The sequence below is a fragment of the Balearica regulorum genome, chromosome 14, assembly GCF_011004875.1.
Source record: "Balearica regulorum gibbericeps isolate bBalReg1 chromosome 14, bBalReg1.pri, whole genome shotgun sequence".
In the NCBI taxonomy this organism is placed as follows: Eukaryota; Metazoa; Chordata; class Aves; order Gruiformes; family Gruidae; genus Balearica; species Balearica regulorum.
Window position 1 is genome coordinate 1,114,155 of NC_046197.1, and position 19,014 is coordinate 1,133,168.

The 19,014-nt window shown below is 55.8% G+C and overlaps 3 protein-coding genes across 3 annotated transcripts in view; all 3 read left to right on the plus strand.

The window, feature by feature from the left end:
• The window catches only part of LOC104635494 (protocadherin alpha-C2-like), a 172,756-nt gene that overhangs the window by 22,117 nt on the left and 131,625 nt on the right, over positions 1 to 19,014 (plus strand). The window lies entirely within an intron of this gene.
• On the plus strand, positions 2,645 to 5,594 carry LOC142603801 (protocadherin alpha-2-like). Its single transcript, XM_075766144.1, has one exon. It carries the CDS (start codon positions 2,685 to 2,687, stop codon positions 5,307 to 5,309), a length of 2,625 nt encoding a protein of 874 aa, XP_075622259.1. The 5' UTR covers positions 2,645 to 2,684; the 3' UTR covers positions 5,310 to 5,594.
• On the plus strand, positions 15,036 to 17,709 carry LOC142603892 (protocadherin alpha-6-like). Its single transcript, XM_075766862.1, has one exon. It carries the CDS (start codon positions 15,076 to 15,078, stop codon positions 17,707 to 17,709), a length of 2,634 nt encoding a protein of 877 aa, XP_075622977.1. The 5' UTR covers positions 15,036 to 15,075.

Below are 19,014 nucleotides of genomic sequence, written 5' to 3' on the forward strand. Positions count from 1 at the left end.
AAGGGGATGTTCTCAGTTGAAATGTCATGGTGTTAGCTTCACGGCTTTTGTTTAGCTGCGTGATGGGTGGATCCTGCTGATGAGGAGAGGTATTCCATGGGGATTAACGGTCATGGGTGCCGAGGTTCTTGGTGTGTTGTTGTGGCAGAGCATGCCTGCCTGAAAAGGAAAGCAAGAGCCTGACATTCATTGTGCGGGTGGAAAATGAGGCCAGAAGAATTAAGATATATGAAGAGTGCTTGGGAGCTGTGGTTGCCTCGTGCTTCTTCAGCCTTCATGGATTGTTGTGCTGCTCTGTTTTGGGTTTAAGCTCCCACGGGAAAGACTCCCTTGTGTTGTTTGGAGTCACTGGAGCCTGTTTGCACAGATGTCCAAGTACCTGGGTCTTGGGCTTTTGTTTCCGAGGGTGGTGGATTTTGTACCGATGCAGCAGAGCTGTTCTTTGCCATAAGATCACCTTGCTCTGTTATTTGCTGGGCCCTTGAGTGGAACGGAGGCTGAAGACTGAAGGAGGCCTCCTTCCTGAAGGGATGAGAAGTTGCCTGTGGATGGGTGGGAGGAAAGCAGGAAGGTTGTTCTCTGTCTAGAGGGATGGAAGGTAGAGGGGAAGAGGAATGAGAGCTCTTGCCAAAGGGCATGTCTGTACTCCATGGCGAGTGTGGTGGTGACCTTTTAAAAATATTTTGGTAACAGGAAAATGAATGGAAGATACAAGGATGTAAGTCGAAGAGAATGGGAGGGGGGGATAAGGTGGGACAAAACAGACTAGCAACAACAAAGAAACAAAGAAACAAAGGAGAGAGGAAGGAAGAGGAAAAGGCAGAAAGAAGGGAAGGAATCCATGCAAGCAAGAGGGAAGCAAACAAGAAAGAAAGAAGATTCACCGAGGTTATCCCTACATGCTGAATGGAGTTGAGGACCAAGGATGCCAAGGGACACTGTGTAAGGATTGATGAAATGCAGTGAGGAAGAGGAAGGATAGCTCTTGCCTGAGGGTATTTCCATGTTTCATGGTGAGTGTGGTGTAGACAATTAAAAAAACATTTTGGTAAAGGAAAAAAAGAAGAGACGAGGATGGAAACAGAAGAGGAGGGGAGGCAAAGATAGGGCAGGGCATGAAAGAAAAAAGGAGTAGATGGAAAAGGAAAAGGAAAAGGGGGGGAGAGGAAGGAAGAGAGAAAAGAAGAGAAAGGAAGAAGGAAAGAGAAATATGGAGCAAAAGAAAGAAGGAAAGGATGGAATCTGTGCCACTAAGAAGGAAGCAAGGAAGGAAGAACAAAAGAAAGACAGGAGAGAAGGGAAGGAAGAGACGACGGAGGATATCACCAGTATGCACTGACAGTATCTTGACACAGTGACAGGAGTGGAGGACCTCGGCATCCTCGGTACACGGGGACACTGAGTAAGGCTTGTGGAAGAATGGTGAGGAAGAGGAGTGAGAGCTCTTGCTTGAGGGAAGACGCATGCTTCATTACAAGTGTGCAGTAGATATTTCAAAAACGTTTTGGTTAAGAAGAACAAGAAAAGAAGAGGCAACACGGAAAGAGGTTAGGATGCAAATATGAGGCGATTAGGGGAAGGGAAGGGAAGAGAAGAGAAAGGAGAAGAGAAGAGAGAAGAGAAAAGAGAAGAGAAGAGAGAAGAGAAAAGGAGAAAGAAGCAGCAGGAACAGAAAGGGCAGAGAAAAGAGCAGATAAAGAAAAAAAGAGTATGGCAGAAAGGAAAAAATGGGAGAAGGGAAGGAAGAAGAAAATGAAAGAATTTATGGAAGTGAAAAGAAAGAAAGGAAGAAAGAAGAGACGACAGAGGACACGGACCGACGTTACGTCTGGACGCTGAGCGGAGCTGGTCCCTAACAGCCTCCCCCTTGGTTAGAGTCCCGCGCTCCGGCGCTGATGCCCCGTAATTAGCGCCGATGGCTCCGTCTTTGATGGTGTCCGCCGCGGGGCCGGGGGCGACTGGGGAGGTGCGAGCGGGGGGAGAGAGAAGGGCAAGGGGAGTAAAGAATGGGGCACGTCAGGGCAAGAAGGGAAAGGAGAAGGAAGAGGAGGAACAGAAAAAAGAAAGACAAGGAGGGAAGATAAGGCAAGAGTGGAAGGCAGAAGAAGGAGAGGAAAAAAAGTAGGAATTAAGAAGAGAGAGAAATGAAGAGAGAATGGTAGGAAGAAAGAAAAAAGAAAGGAAGAAAGATGAAGAGGGAGAGAAAAGAATCTAAGGAAGGAAAAGGAGAAGGAAGAAACGGAAGAAGAAAAAGAGAAGAGAAAAAAAGGAAAGTGAAATGAAAAAAGAATGAGGAGGACGGAAAGAAAGGAAGTAGGGAAGGAATCTCTGCAAACCCAAAGCAAGGTAGGAACGAAAAAGACATAAGGGGGTGAGGCAAGAGGAAAATAAAGAAGGCCAAGAAAGAGTGGAAGGGAAGGAGGAGACGGGAGAGGAGATGAGCAGGACGGGTGCGGAGGCGCGGAGGCGCGGTGGGGAGCGTGTGAGTCGTCGGAGCAGCACACGGTGTCGCTGCAGGCTCAGAAACGGCGGTGAGCGTCTCCGCGGCTCCGCCCCGGTGCGGCGGAGAGCCCGGCTGTGAGCGCGGGGGGGCGGCGCGGCTCGGGGCGGGCAGTTGAGCGGGTGCGTGCGTGCGTGCGGCGGCGGTGAGCCGTGCGGGGCCCGTGCGGGTGTCGGCGGGGGCGATGGTCGTGTGTTGGGGGCCCGTGTTGCGGGTGCTGGTGCTGCAGGCGGCCTGGGCGCTGGGCGGCGGTCAGGTGCGGTACTCGGTGCCGGAGGAAGCGAAGGCCGGGACGGTGGTGGGCCGGCTGGCGCAGGACCTGGGCCTGGAGGCGGGCGAGGCGGAGGCGCGGCGGCTGCGGCTGGTGGCGCAGGGCCGTCGGGCGAGCGTGGAGGTGAGCGGGGCGAGCGGGGCGCTGGTGGTGAGCTCGCGGCTGGACCGGGAGGAGCTGTGCGGGAAGAGCGCGCCGTGCGCCCTGCGCCTGGAGGTGCTGGTGGAGCGGCCGCTGCGCGTCTTCCACGTGGAGCTGGAGGTCACCGACATCAACGACAACGCCCCGCTCTTCCCCGCCGCACGCAAAAACCTCAGTTTACCGGAGAACTCCCCTCCCGGGTCTCGGTTCCCGCTGGAGGGCGCGTCGGATGCCGATGTCGGAGCCAACGCGCAGCTCTCCTATACGCTCAGCCCCAGCGAGCATTTCGGTTTGGAAGTGAAATCTAAAGACGAAAAGAAGATGTCACTAGTCCTGGTGCTCACGAAAGCTCTGGACCGCGAGACGATGCCTGTGCACCGTTTGGTGGTGACGGCGAGTGACGGGGGCCGTCCGTCCCTGACAGGCACGGTGGAGCTGGTGATCTCGGTGCTGGACGCCAACGACAACGCGCCCCAGTTCAACCAGTCGGTGTATAAAGTGCAGCTGCCGGAAAATGCTGCCCCGGGAACAGTGTTACTCCAGCTAACAGCGACAGACAAAGATGAGGGAATTAATCGCGAGATAGATTATTTGTTTAGCAACGCGATTTCTACCGAAGTCCAGGACTTGTTCACAATGGACAGAAAATCCGGGGAGATACGCACTACCGGTAAACTGGATTTCGAGGACGTTCAGTCGTATGACCTGGAGATCGAAGCGAGAGACAAAGGGACGCCCCCTTTGTCGGGTCACTGCAGCGTGGAGCTGGAGGTGCTGGACGTGAACGACAACGCGCCGGAGGTGTGGGTGACGTCGCTGTCGGTGCCGGTGCCGGAGGACGCGGCGGCGGGGACGGTGGTGGCGCTGCTGAGCGTGTCGGACCGGGACTCGGGGGCGAACGGGCGGGTGCGCTGCGCGGTGTGGCCGGCGTCGCCGTTCGGGCTGGTGGCGACGTTCGCGGGCTCGTACTCGCTGGTGCTGCGGGAGGCGCTGGACCGGGAGCGGGTGTCGGAGTACGAGGTGGAGGTGCGGGCGGAGGACGGCGGGTCGCCGCCGCTGCGCGCCAGCCGCGGGGTGCGTGTGCCGGTGTCGGACGTGAACGACAACGCGCCGTCGTTCGCGCAGGCCGTGTACACGGTGCTGGCGCGGGAGAACAACGCGGCGGGCGCGGAGCTGGCGCGGCTGTGGGCGCGGGACCCGGACGAGGCGGGCAACGGTCGGGTGAGCTACTCGGTGGCGGAGGGCGTCGTCGGGGGCGCGTCGTCGGGCGTGGCGCGTCGCCCGGCGTCGAGCTACGTGTCGGTGGACGCGGAGAGCGGTCGGCTGTGGGCGCTGCAGCCGTTGGACTACGAGGAGCTGCAGGTGCTGCAGTTCGAGGTGCGGGCGGTGGACGCGGGGGAGCCGCCGCTGTGCGGCAACGCCACGGTGCAGCTGTTCGTGGTGGACGAGAACGACAACGCGCCGGCGCTGCTGCCGCTTGCGGGCGGGGGTGCGGGCGTCGGGGCCGCGGGCGAGGCGGCGTCGGGGCCGGTCTCGGGGGCGCTGTGGGCGTGGGCGGCGTGGGGGGCGCCGGCGGGGCAGGTGGTGGCGAAGATCCGCGCGGTGGACGCGGACTCGGGCTACAACGCGTGGCTGCGCTACGAGCTGTGGGAGCCGCGGGGGAAGGGCCCGTTCCGCGTGGGGCTGTACAGCGGCGAGGTGAGCACGGCGCGGGCGCTGGAGGAGGCGGACGGCCCGCGGCAGCGGCTGGTGATCGTGGTGCGGGACCACGGGGAGCCGGCGCGCTCGGCCACGGCCACGCTGAGCGTGTCGCTGGTGGAGGGCGCCGAGGCGGCGCTGGCGGCCGCGGGCTCGTCGTCGTCGTCGTCGTCGCCGGGGGCGGGGGCGGGGCTGCGGCCGGCGGAGGGCGGCGCGGCGGCGGCGGCGGCGGCGACGAACGTGTGGCTGGTGGTGGCCATCTGCGCGGTGTCGAGCCTGTTCCTGCTGGCGGTGGTGCTGTACGGGGCGTCGCGGTGGGCGCCGCGGGCGGCCGTGCTGTCGGGGCCCGGGCCGGCGACGCTGGTGTGCGCCAGCGAAGTGGGGAGCTGGTCGTACTCGCAGCGCCAGAGCCGGAGCCTGTGCGTGGCGGACGGCGCGGGCAAGAGCGACCTGATGGTTTTCAGCCCCAACTTCCCGCCGCCGCCGCCCGGCCCCGCGGCGAAGGAGACGCAGCCGGAGCCGCCCGCTCTGCTGGACACGGTCAGTGGCCCTCCCTTCCTCGCCCCTTCTTCCTCTCCCGACGCCCCTTGGCCCGACGCCCCCTTGTCGTCCGCGCCCTGGGCAGGCGCTGGTGGGAGCCGGGCTCGGCCCCCGTGGGCGTGCGGGCGGTGGGTGCTTGGCGGGTGCTTAAGGATCTGAATGGCGCCTTTGCAGCTGCCTTCGCGTCCTTGCCGGAGACCCCCATGCTCTTGCTTTGGTGAAAAAAGAAGGAAAGGTATTGCCGCAGCCAGCAGCCGTTACCGTCCGCAGCGGGGGTTTGCTGCTCTGGCTGTGAGTTGTTCTGCAGTGTATTTAAATCACTGCCGATTGCGATGAGAGGTGCCACGGCACTAGCTTTCAAGAGGCTGTTGCTTGCTGGCATGTAGCATTTGCACCCGAGCTTCCAGGAGGAGTACTACGCAGGCAGGCTGTGGTGGTGACAGTCCCCCAAACACTATTTGTCATAGATGATTTGGGTGGAAAGGATCTTAAAGCTCATCTAGTTCCACCTCCCCTGCCGTGGGCCATCACTAGAGCAGGTTGCTTAAAGCCCCGTCTGACCTGGCCTTGAGAACTTTTTTGTTTTAAATTCTTTTTTATTGCTTACTATTTTTACTGACTGTGGCTGGTGTGTGTATAAGATATGGTTTCCTGATGAGAACTCTGTCCTCCACCTCTTTGATTCTTTGCAAGAGATGTGATTCAAGCTGATAACCAAGACTTTACACCCTGTCATAATCTCCCTATTTTTACTTGCTTGACAGGTTTATTGTGAAAGTAGGGAAGTCAATGTGGACTTTTCCTATGGTCTTTTTCCATGTACATTGTACTTGGTGGAATAGTGCTAGGGCAGAGGAGTGCAAGCCAAGGCACATGTTAGAAACAGGAAATTTCTTTTTCTTTTCATGCTCCCCCTGTCTCCCAGGTTGTGGATTGATGTTCCTGACCAGAGAAGTAGCGTGAAATATGCTGGCCTGTTTTGATGCCCTTTCAATGTTTGTGTCAACAGCCACATCATTTCAAAAGTCATGGCAATCTTCTTTTTATTGAAAACAAACAATCAAACCGCCAAAACTCAAAACCAAGGAACTGCCCCTCCCTAACAAAACCCAGTCAACTTCTCCGACACACTTGGTATCATCCCTTGCAGTGCTGTGCTCATCAACATTTTGGTTTTTCCCTCAGAGTATGCAATCAATTCCATTGCTGTTTAGAGCTGTCGTGGCATCACCTTCAGAAAGAGTCTTGCTCCCAGGCGTGCCACATTTCCATCTGAGACAGCTGAAGCTTTGTCAGATGTGAAGGCTCAGGTGCAGCGAGTCTGGGGGACACTGTGTATGTGATACCTCTGTGTGTTTTTTGTGGTGCTCTCGTTGCTGGGAAGGGTAAGAAAAGTCAGATTGAGCCTTGACGTAGGAAAGGAAACGGGCCTGTCGCAGAGGTGAATGTGGCAGTCGCCTGGCCCTTACCTGATGTGAAGGGTGACCTTGATCAGTGGGAAGAGTTGTCTGTGGGAACTGGAAGTCCTTGGAGAGACCGTGGGCCATGTCCCAAGAAGACAAGCATGGGAGATGATGTGCTTGTCTTGAGAACACGTGTGTGGGAGTGGGGAATGGAGGCTGCCTAGAGGACAGCCTGAAGGGAGGATGGGCATGGAGTGTTCTTGCCCTGGCTCCTTTTGCAGGCTGCAAGCGTCTGGATTTGGAGGCCGCCTGGATCTTGAGATAGTGTGTTTTATTGAAATGCCCACAGTGTTGTCTGAGGTTATGAATATGTCGTCCATTGTGTTGCTGTGTTCCTGACGTAGGCGATGTGTTGGTAAGAAGGGGTGACATGCAGACTGTGGAATACTGTCTGATGAACATCTTCACTGCTGTTTTGGGAGAGGTGGTGTGGGTGGGTAGAGCTTCATCCTGCTGTCCTTATGTTGTGGTGGGCATCTGCAGGAGTTTCCGCAGCCATTGATGTTGCCATGATGGTTTCTTGATCCTCCTCAGGCAGGATTTGTCAGGGGAGGTAAGGAGGAGGGTGTGACCTTTGGGCGCCCGACTTCTCCTGCTTGTGCACTTGCACAGGTGGCCTCAGTAGAGATGCTGTGTCCTCTTGTCAGTGTTAACTCATTCTGCTAGGTGCATGTACATGCCAAGCCCCGCACAGTAGCCCAGCTCAGGTGTTCTATGGTACAAATTCTCCCACCCAACTGATACTGTGCGTGCCCTTTGCTTCAGCGTTTGGTGTGGTTCTCTCCAAGAAGAAATTGCTTGTGGACTGGGACCAGAGCTGCCACAGCTCTAATCAAAGAATCTTTTAAAGCGCTAATGTGCAGCTCTGTGGTGTTTCCATTTGAGATTCCTGAAAAGGCAAAAGGATTCAGGGTGAAGTTCATGCATCTGGGAGGATTCTGCCAGACAGTGTGTGGCTTTGCAGCCCTCCATATGTTCTTTGTTCGAATCGTGTGGGAAGGTGAGGATGTGCAAAGGCCTGGGTCATGCTTAGAACAGAGTTTGGAGCTGGAGCATGCTATTGTGTTGGAGCAGTGTCTGGGTCTTGTGACAGCATTCCGGCAAGTGGCAGCGAGGAGGGGCTGGGCATGTGTCATGGAGAGGGTGAGTCTGAGCGGGGGACAGTCTTGTCTGATGGAAATGGAGATGCTGGGTAGAACACGGCCTGTGTCATTGGGGAAGAAGTGGAGAGTGTCTGCTTAGCTGTGGAGATGCCATTTCCCATGGCGTGGGATAGAGCATGCCAGTAGAAAACCTTGAGAAGAGGCCCAGCGCACAGGGCTACTTTCCCGCGATCCTCTCAGGACCTCCAGAAGTTCGGCATATCTCGGGGTGCTGTTGTTCTTTGTAGTATTTCTGCTTGTGAAGACATCTACCACGCATGATTTAATCACTTGGTTTTGACGTGGGCTGTTGCTGGTCACACAGAAGCTTTTCCACGCTTGGATCATGCTGCCAGCCCTCTCTGAAACTCTCTTTGGTTACCTCTGTGCTCTTACTCTTGTGAGGCAGGGGAAGGAGTACTCTCTGTATTCAAGATGTTGGCAAACCTTGCATTTCAGTACAGCGGAACAGCATCGCTTTGGTTTTCTTCTCTCCTCTCACCAAAACCTCCCACCCTTTTGGTTTTGCCTTGTCTCTCATTGTCAATGTGTTGGTAACAGTGGATGAGATGCAGGCTGCTGAATTTTGGCAGCTGTCAGGTGGCAGGTGTTGGGTGCTTTCCCGTCGTTGTGGGGGATGGCTTTTCCACTCTCTGGAGCCAAATTTGACGTTAAAAAAGTGTCCTCAGCTTTCAAGTCTTTTTCATATCTTCCCTGTGATGCATCAAGGGCACTATGCACTCTCCAGTTTTTACAGAACCTGAGTAATTTTTTCTGCCCAGCTTCCCCAGAAGCACTTTTTATCCTTGAAAACCAGTTCTCCTGTCTTGAAAATATTTCTTATTCTGAAGAAGCAACCAGTGATGCTACAGGTAAGTCATTTCAGACATAAAGTGGATGTGTTTGCGAGACAGATGTACTTCTGTTCCTGTCTGGTTGTGGCATCTTTATGTTGGATCAACCGAATGTTGCCTGGATTGTAATGGCTGTAGGTTTGGACCAGCACAGCAGCACTGCCTGCTCTCCAGGCACAGCGTGAGCAGGCGGCAGCAAGGACAGATGGAAGAGGGACCCCAGTGCATTTCTTTGGATGTGTTGGTCATCGAGGAGATGTTCCCATTAAAAAATGTTGTGGTGTTTCCTTCATGGCTTTTGTTTTGCTATGTGGCATGTGGATCGTGGTAATGGTGGGGAGGTATTCCAAGGGGGCTAAATCCCTTGGGTAAGAAGGTTCTTGGTGTGTTATTCTGACAGTGCATGCCTGCCAGAACAGGAAAGCAAGAGCTTGACATTCAGCATCTTCATAGCTCTTGACATAGCGCTTCATCAAGGTATATGAAGAGTGCGCTCTCTCTGCAGTGGAGCTGTAGTTGCTTGGTGCCTTTTCAGCCTTCTTGGAGGATTGTCATACCGTCTGTGATGGGTTTGAGTTTCCAAAGGAAAGACTCCTCTGCATTGCTTGGCATCTTTGAGGCTGTTTGCATGGATGTCCAAGTACCTGGGGCACTTGGAGTGGCACTCGTAGAGTGTGGTCTTCTTCATGAAGGGAAGGGGCAGGGGCCGTCTGTCTGTCCATCTTTCATAGACTGGAGGAAAGCATGAAGGGTGTTCCTTCCAGGGAAGAGGAATGAGAGCTCTTGCCAGAGGGCGTGTCAGTGCTTCATGTCAAGCTTCCTGTCAAGCATGGTGTGGTCATTTAGAGAAAAATTTGATAAAGGAGACAGAAAAGTAGACTTGTATTCCTTGCCAGAGAAGTGGCGTGATGTACGCTGGCCTGTTTTGATGTTCTTTCAGTATTTGTACGAGCAGGCACAACATACAAAATCCTCAGACGTTTTTTATGTTATTTAAAACCCCCAAATAACAAAACCCACCAAAACAAACAAAAACCCCAAACCCATATCAAATTGTCCTGTGCAGTATGTATCATTCATTCGAGTTCTGTGCTCATAGAAATTTGGGTTGTTCTCTCGCAGCACAAAACCAATGCCATTGCCATTGGAGCTGCCCTGCCATCACTTTTAGAAAGCGTACTGCTCTCCAGTGTGTAACATTTCCATCTGAGATAGCTGAAGCATTGCCAAACGTGAAGGATCAGCTGCAGTGAGTCTGCTGGACACGGTGTGTGTGTGTTTTTGTGATGCTCTCATTGATGGGACGGGTCTATAATATAAAGTCGGACTGAGCCTTGAGTTTGGAAATGTAACGGTGTCATGTCCTAGAGGTGAATGTGGCAGTGGCCCTGAGTAGGGCCTGGCCATCTCTTGGTGTGAAGGGTGACCATGAGCAGTGGGAAGAGTTGCGTGCAGGAATTTGAAATCCTTGGGAAGACGATGGGTGATGTCATAAGAAGACATGGTGTGCTAGCAAGATCCTTCAGTGTGCTCCACAATGTGCTGTAGTACACTGAAAGACATTTGAAGCATCTCTATACAAATGCGTGGAGCATGAGGAATGAAGAAGAGGAGCTAGAAGCTTTGTCCCAGTCCCAGAGCTACAACATCATTGATGAAACCTGGTGGGATGATCCTGTGACAGGTGTGCTGTGATGGATGATTATAGGCTCTTGTGGAGGGATAGGCAGGTCAGGTGAGGTGGGGTGGTGGTGCTGTGTTTAAGGGAGGACTTGGATTGTATGGAGCTTGCAGTTGGCGACGACACGGTTGAGCGCCGCTGGGTAGGGATTAAGGGAAAAGCAACTAAGGCGGATGTTGTTGTGGGAGTCCACTATCAACCACCCAGCCAGGATGACCACACCAATGAATTATTCCAGAAGGAATTAAGGGCTATCCCTAGATCAGCTGCCCGTGTCCTTTTGTGTGATTTTAACATCCCAGCGGTCAGCTGGGAATATCATGCAGCAGACACAAGCAGGTGCAGGAAATTCCTGCAGCATGTTGAAGATAACTTCTTGGTGTAGGTACTAAGGGAGCTGCCCAGAAAAGGTGCCCTCCTGGCTTTGTTGTTTGTACGCAGAGAAGTAGTCGTGCGTAAAGTGGTGATTGGTGGCTGTCTTGGTCACGGTGACCGTGAAGTAGTTGAGTTTCAAGTTGTTGGCCACAGGAGGAGAACTGCCAGCAAAACTTTGGCCCTGGATGTGGGGAGAGCAGACTTGGGGCTGCTGAAGGAGATCAGGAGGTCAGTGAGGTCCCCTGGGAATCTGCTTTTGAAAGTGTTTGGGTCCATGGATACTGGTCACTTTGCAGGAGCCATCTCTTAAGAGCGCAGGAGCAGGCAATTCCAAAGCGTTGGGAGTCAAGCAAGTGGGGGAGAAGGGTGGGTTGGCTGAGCAGGGATCTTCTTCTAGAATGGAAGTGGAAAAAGGAAGTTTATGGCCATTGGAGGCAAGGACAAGCCACACAGGCGGACCAGCGAGATGCAGTATGGACGTTGGAAGCAAGGACAGGTGACATGGGAGGACTACAGAGATGTTGTTTGCAACTGTTTGCAAGTTGTGTGGCCAAAGCTTGATGAGATTTCAAGCTGGCCGGCACTGTGAAGGAGAACAAAAAGGGCTTTTTAAAATATGTTAACAGTAAAAGGAGGATCAGAGAGAACGTCAGTCCGTTACTTGATGAGGTCGGTCACCTCACAAATTGGGATGTAGTCAAAGCAGAGATGTTTAATGCCACCTTCACCTCTGTCTTTAACACCAGGGATGGGCCCTGGGACCAGCGGAGCCCTGTGTTGGAAGGCTGTGACTGGGGGAATGATAAACTCCCAGCCAACTCTGAACATGTTTGAGACTTGCTGCTGCAGCTGGAGGCACATAAGTAAATGGGGTTAGATCAGGCTGGCGGCCAGTCGCCAGTGGGATGCCACAGGGCTCAATTTTAGGGCCAGGGCTCTTTTTTGTTTCTAGAAATGATCTGTGTGTAGGAGTTGAATGTACATTAAGTTGTCCAGTGCTACTAAATTAGGAGGAGCAGTGGACAGCATGGAGGGTAGAGAGGCCTTTCAGAGAGATCTGGATAGACTAGAGCGCTGGGCAATCACCAGCCATATGAAATTTAACAAGAGCAAATGCTGGATTCTGCACCTGTGGCGGGGTAATCCTGGGGTAATCCCCGAATAGAAGCTGGGGATTGAGAGGCTGGAGAGCAGCCCTGTGGAAAGCGATCTGGGGTTTTGGGTTGATGGCCAGCTGAAGGGCAAGACTTCAGGGCAAGACTTATGAGGAGCGGCTGAGGTTACTTGGCTTGTTGAGCTTGGAGAAGAGAAGGCTGAGGGGTGACCTCATCGCAGTCTACAATGTTCTCCAGGGGTGCAGCCAAGGGGGAGGTGCTGATCTCCTCCTCTCTCCGGTGACCATTGATAGGACAGAAGGAAATGGTAGGAAGCTGTGTCAGGGGAAGTTTGGATGTTAGGAAAGGGTTCTTCACTGAGAGGGTGGTCATTCTCTGGAACAGCCTCCCCTGTGAAGTGGGTCAGGACACCAAACCTGTCAGAGCTCCAGGAGTGAACTGTAAAATGATTTCAAAAGTCTGGCAGAATGTGAGTAATTTTTTTTTTCTGTCTGGCAACCCCAGAACTCTCTGGTAATGTTGAGGGGAAATGTCCCTTAAAAGCAATTCTTCTGTCCTGAAAATGTTTCTTTTCTGAAGAAGCAACCAGTGGTGCTACAGGTAAGTCGCTCATACCTAACCATTCCTGTTTAGTCGTGGTATCTCCATGTTGGATCAACAGAATGTTGCCGGGATTGTAATGCCTGTAGGTTTGGACCAGCACAGCCTCAGTGTCTGCTCTTGTTTCTTTCCTGCAAGGTGACAGTAAGGACGGATGGAGGAGGGACCGCAGTGCGGTTCGTGGAGTGGGTGTGTTGGGAGGCAAGGGGATATTCTCAGTGAAAAATGTGGTGGTGTTCGCTTCATGGCTTTTGTTTGGCTTTATGATGCATGGCTGCTGGTAATGAGTGAGAGGTCTTCCATAGGAACCAATGCCCTGTGTTGTTCTGGCAGTGCATGCCTGCCAGAATGGGAAAGCAAGAGCTTGTCGTTCAACGTGCAGGTGGAAACTGAGACTGGAAGAATAGGACTTCATTGAGATACATGAAGAGTGCTCAGGAGTTGTGGTTGCCCGCTGCTGTTTCAGGTTTCTTGGTGGATTGTTGTGGTGGTCTGTGATGGGTTTGATTTCTCTAAAGAAAGACAGCCCCCCCTGCCCCGTCTGTTGTTTGGACTCTTTGGAGGCTGTTTGCAGGGATGTCTAAGTCCCTGGGGCTTGGGGCTGTGTTTCAGAGGGTGGTGGGTTCTTTTGTGATGTAGCAGAGCTGTTCCCTGCTGCATGATTGCCTTGCTCTGTTATTTGCTGGGTCCTTGAGAGGCCTGGAGGCCGCACAGTGTGGTCTTCTTCAGGAAGGGCAGGGCAGGGGAGGAGGGAGGTGGAGGGGCAGTCTGTCTGTCTTGCACAGGCTGGAGGAAAGCAGGAAGGTTTTTACTCATCTGGAGGGCTGGAAGGTGGAAGGGAAGAGGAATGAGAGCTCTTGCCAGAGGGCATGTTGATGTTGTGTGTTGAGCGTGGTGTGGAGGTGCAGAAACTATTTTTGTAAAGGGGAAAAAGAAGAGAGGAGACAGGGATGGAAGGAGAGGAGAAGGGGAGGCAAGGATAGGGCAGGTCTGAGGCAAAAAAGAAGAAGGAAAAGGAGGAGGGAAGAGAAATAAAAATATGTAAGGAAGAGAAACAGGGAGACCAAAAAAGAGAAAGGAGCGAAAAAACCACGAAAATAAGCAGGAAGTAAAGAGATGAAAGAATGAAAGAGATGAGAAGATGGGGAAAAAAAGCACTGTATGCAGGGAAAAATGAAGCAAGGAAGAAAGAAGGACAGAAGAGAAAGGAAGGAGGAGACAATAGAGAGGATTACCAGCATGCACCAACATTATCTTTGTACACTGAATGGAGTTGAGGACCTCAGCATCCTCGGTGCTCAGGGACACTGGTCAAGGCTTGATGAAAAGGGATGAGGAAGGGGAAAGAGCTCTTGCCAGAGGGCATGTCCATGCTCCGTTTCGAGAATGAAGTAGGAGAAAGAGGAGAAAGTAGAGAAGGAAGGAAGAATAGAGGGAAAGAAAAGAAACCAAGAACAAAGCAAGGAATAGAGAGAAGGTAAAGCAAGAAAGAAAATATAAATGGGTTTACTAGCATGCAGGGACACTATCACTATACAGAGAAAGGTGATGAGGGAGAGGAAGAAAGGAAGGAAGAGACTAAGGATGGAAGGAAGAGGACAAAGAAGAGAAAAAAGGAGATGACCAGGTTGCTCCAACGTTGCAGCAGAATCGCAGAAGGAAATGAAAAAGGCAAGGAAGGAATCTATGCAAGTGAGAAGGAAGCCAGGAAGAAGGCATAGGAAGGGAGGAGGAGTAGGAATGATAGAAGGAAAGAATGGGGAGAAGAGGAAGGAAATGAAGGAACCGAAGGAAAAGAAGGAAGAGGATCGACGAGATAACCAGCACGCCCCGACGTTACGTCTGGACGCTGAGCGGAGCTGGTCCCTAACAGCCTCCCCCTTGGTTAGAGTCCCGCGCTCCGGCGCTGATGCCCCGTAATTAGCGCCGATGGCTCCGTCTTTGATGGTGTCCGCCGCGGGGCCGGAGGCGACTGGGGAGGTGCGAGCGGGGGGAAAGAGAAGGGCAAGGGGAGTAAAGAATGGGGCACGTCAGGGCAAGAAGGGAAAGGAGAAGGAAGAGGAGGAACAGAAAAAAGAAAGACAAGGAGGGAAGATAAGGCAAGAGTGGAAGGTAGAAGACGGAGAGGAAAAAAAGTAGGAATTAAGAAGAGAGAGAAATGAAGAGAGAATGGTAGGAAGAAAGAAAAAAGAAAGGAAGAAAGATGAAGAGGGAGAGAAAAGAATCTAAGGAAGGAAAAGGAGAAGGAAGAAACGGAAGAAGAAAAAGAGAAGAGAAAAAAAGGAAAGTGCAATGAAGAAAGAATCAGGAGGACGGAACGAAAGGAAGTAAGGAAGGAATCTCTGCAAACCCAAAGCAAGGAAGGAACGAAAAAGACATAAGGGGGTGAGGCAAGAGGAAAATAAAGGCCAAGAAAGAGAGGAAGGGAAGGAGGAGACGGGAGAGGAGATGAGCAGGACGGGTGCGGAGGCGCGGAGGCGCGGTGGGTAGCGTGTGAGTCGTCGGAGCAGCACACGGTGTCGCTGCAGGCTCAGAAACGGCGGTGAGCGTCTCCGCGGCTCCGCCCCGGTGCGGCGGAGAGCCCGGCTGTGAGCGCGGGGGGGCGGCGCGGCTCGGGGCGGGCAGTTGAGCGGGTGCGTGCGTGCGTGCGGCGGCGGTGAGCCGTGCGGGGCCCGTGCGGGTGTCGGCGGGGGCGATGGTCGTGTGTTGGGGGCCCGTGTTGCGGGTGCTGGTGCTGCAGGCGGCCTGGGCGCTGGGCGGCGGTCAGGTGCGGTACTCGGTGCCGGAGGAAGCGAAGGCCGGGACGGTGGTGGGCCGGCTGGCGCAGGACCTGGGCCTGGAGGCGGGCGAGGCGGAGGCGCGGCGGCTGCGGCTGGTGGCGCAGGGCCGTCGGGCGAGCGTGGAGGTGAGCGGGGCGAGCGGGGCGCTGGTGGTGAGCTCGCGGCTGGACCGGGAGGAGCTGTGCGGGAAGAGCGCGCCGTGCGCCCTGCGCCTGGAGGTGCTGGTGGAGCGGCCGCTGCGCGTCTTCCACGTGGAGCTGGAGGTCACCGACATCAACGACAACGCCCCGCTCTTCCCCGCCGCACGCAAAAACCTCAGTTTACCGGAGAACTCCCCTCCCGGGTCTCGGTTCCCGCTGGAGGGCGCGTCGGATGCCGATGTCGGAGCCAACGCGCAGCTCTCCTATATACTCAGCCCCAGCGAGCATTTTAGAATAGAGGAAGAAAACAGTGACTCGCGCAGTAAATCCCTGTTTTTGGTGCTCTCGAAAGCTCTGGACCGCGAGACGATGCCTGTGCACCGTTTGGTGGTGACGGCGAGTGACGGGGGCCGTCCGCCGCTGACGGGCACGGTGGAGCTGGTGATCTCGGTGCTGGACGTGAACGACAACGCGCCCCAGTTCAACCAGTCGGTGTATAAAGTGCAGCTGCCGGAGAGCGCTGCGGAGGGGACGCTGGTGGCGCGGGTGAACGCCACGGATGCAGACGAGGGAATATATGGAGAAGTGGTTTATGAAATTGATACTTTTGTTCCTGCATCTGCCGTGGATGTATTCAGCATCGATGCGAGCAGCGGGGAGATCAGACTTAGAGGCCCCCTGGACTTTGAGACAATTACTTTCTACGACGTACACGTTAAGGCGAAAGATAAGGGGACGCCGCCTTTGTCGGGTCACTGCAAGGTGGTGGTGGAGGTGCTGGACGTGAACGACAACGCGCCGGAGGTGTGGGTGACGTCGCTGTCGGTGCCGGTGCCGGAGGACGCGGCGGCGGGGACGGTGGTGGCGCTGCTGAGCGTGTCGGACCGGGACTCGGGGGCGAACGGGCGGGTGCGCTGCGCGGTGTGGCCGGCGTCGCCGTTCGGGCTGGTGGCGACGTTCGCGGGCTCGTACTCGCTGGTGCTGCGGGAGGCGCTGGACCGGGAGCGGGTGTCGGAGTACGAGGTGGAGGTGCGGGCGGAGGACGGCGGGTCGCCGCCGCTGCGCGCCAGCCGCGGGGTGCGTGTGCCGGTGTCGGACGTGAACGACAACGCGCCGTCGTTCGCGCAGGCCGTGTACACGGTGCTGGCGCGGGAGAACAACGCGGCGGGCGCGGAGCTGGCGCGGCTGTGGGCGCGGGACCCGGACGAGGCGGGCAACGGTCGGGTGAGCTACTCGGTGGCGGAGGGCGTCGTCGGGGGCGCGTCGTCGGGCGTGGCGCGTCGCCCGGCGTCGAGCTACGTGTCGGTGGACGCGGAGAGCGGTCGGCTGTGGGCGCTGCAGCCGTTGGACTACGAGGAGCTGCAGGTGCTGCAGTTCGAGGTGCGGGCGGTGGACGCGGGGGAGCCGCCGCTGTGCGGCAACGCCACGGTGCAGCTGTTCGTGGTGGACGAGAACGACAACGCGCCGGCGCTGCTGCCGCTTGCGGGCGGGGGTGCGGGCGTCGGGGCCGCGGGCGAGGCGGCGTCGGGGCCGGTCTCGGGGGCGCTGTGGGCGTGGGCGGCGTGGGGGGCGCCGGCGGGGCAGGTGGTGGCGAAGATCCGCGCGGTGGACGCGGACTCGGGCTACAACGCGTGGCTGCGCTACGAGCTGTGGGAGCCGCGGGGGAAGGGCCCGTTCCGCGTGGGGCTGTACAGCGGCGAGGTGAGCACGGCGCGGGCGCTGGAGGAGGCGGACGGCCCGCGGCAGCGGCTGGTGATCGTGGTGCGGGACCACGGGGAGCCGGCGCGCTCGGCCACGGCCACGCTGAGCGTGTCGCTGGTGGAGGGCGCCGAGGCGGCGCTGGCGGCCGCGGGCTCGTCGGCGGCGGCGGCGGCGGCGGCGGGGGCGGGGGCGGGGCTGCGGCCGGCGGAGGGCGGCGCGGCGGCGGCGGCGGCGGCGGCGGCGACGAACGTGTGGCTGGTGGTGGCCATCTGCGCGGTGTCGAGCCTGTTCCTGCTGGCGGTGGTGCTGTACGGGGCGTCGCGGTGGGCGCCGCGGGCGGCCGTGCTGTCGGGGCCCGGGCCGGCGACGCTGGTGTGCGCCAGCGAAGTGGGGAGCTGGTCGTACTCGCAGCGCCAGAGCCGGAGCCTGTGCGTGGCGGACGGCGCGGGCAAGAGCGACCTGATGGTTTTCAGCCCCAACTTCCCGCCGCCGCCGCCCGGCCCCGCGGCGAAGGAGACGCAGCCGGAGCCGCCCGCTCTGCTGGACACGGTCAGTGGCCCTCCCTTCCTCGCCCCTTCTTCCTCTCCCGACGCCCCTTGGCCCGACGCCCCCTTGTCGTCCGCGCCCTGGGCAGGCGCTGGTGGGAGCCGGGCTCGGCCCCCGTGGGCGTGCGGGCGGTGGGTGCTTGGCGGGTGCTTAAGGATCTGAATGGCGCCTTTGCAGCTGCCTTTGCGTCCTTGCCGGAGCCCCCCCACCCCCCCCCGGCTGTTGTTTTGCGGTAAAAATAAAAAAATGTATTGCCGCAGCCAGCAGCAGTTACCGTCTGGTCTTTCAATATTTGTGTCAAACCCAAAACCGAATAACTGCTCCTCTCCCAAAAAGCCCAAATGAAATTCTCCTGCACAGTCCATGTCATCCATTATGGTGCTGTGCTCATGAACATTTTAGTTTTTCCCTCAGAGCATGAAATCAATGCCATTGCCATTTAGAGCTGTCCCGACATCACCTTCAGGAAGAGTGTTGCTGCCAGGTGTGCCACATTTCCATCTGAGACAGCCGAAGCATTTTCAAACATGAAGGGTGAGGTGCAGTGAGTCTGGGCGGCACCGTGTATGTGATACCTCTGTGTGTTTTTTGTGGTGCTCTCATTGATGGAAGGGTCTGTAAAAGTCGGATTGAGCCTTGGGTTGGGAAATGAAACAGTGGCATGTCACCGAGTTGAATGTGGGAGTGGCACTGAGTAGTGGCTGGCCACCTCTTGGTGTGAAGGGTGACCTTGAGCAGTGGGAAGAGTTGTCTGTGGGAACTGGAAATCCTTGGCAAGACCGTGGGCCCTATGGAGGCATTGTGAAAGTTTGGAAGGTGGTGTGGACTTTCCCTGTGTTCTTTTCCCAGTATGTTGTAATGGTATGGGGTAGTATGAAGTGTTCACAGCGAGAGTGTGACCCAAGGCAGGTGTTACAAACAGGGATTTTCTTTTTCTCGTCCCCCTCCCCTGCCCGTGTTATGAACTTGCATTCCTGGCTGGACAGGTGGCTTCATGTACACTGGCCTGTGTTGAAATTGCTGAAGCATTGCAGTCCTGAAGGGTCAGCTGCAGAGAGTTTTCCATACACTGTGTATGGGATACCATCTGTATGGTTTTTTCAGTGGTGCTTTCATTGATGGGAAAGGTCTACATAAGCTGGAGTGAGCCTTGAGGTGGGAAAGGAAGCTGTGGCATGTGGCAGAGGTGAATGTGGCAGTGTCGCTGAGTAGGGCTAGGCCATTTCCTGATGTGAAGAGTGACCTTGAGCAGTGGGAAGACTTGTCTGCGGGGACTGGAAGTCCCTGGGAAGACCATGGGCCATGTCATAAGAAGACAAGAATGGGAGATGATGTTCTTGTCTTGAGAAGACATGTCTGGGAGTGGGGAATGGAGGATGCCTAGGGGAAAGCATGAGGCAGGATGGGCATGGAGTGCTCCTGCCCAAAATCCTTCCTCAGGCTGCAAGGGTCTGGATTTGGAGGCCT

What these genes read in the sequence shown, in the direction of transcription:
- LOC142603801 (XM_075766144.1), top strand. Translation starts at nt 2,685, where the DNA reads ATGGTCGTGTGTTGGGGGCCCGTGTTGCGGGTGCTGGTGCTGCAGGCG.
- LOC142603892 (XM_075766862.1), top strand. Translation starts at nt 15,076, where the DNA reads ATGGTCGTGTGTTGGGGGCCCGTGTTGCGGGTGCTGGTGCTGCAGGCG.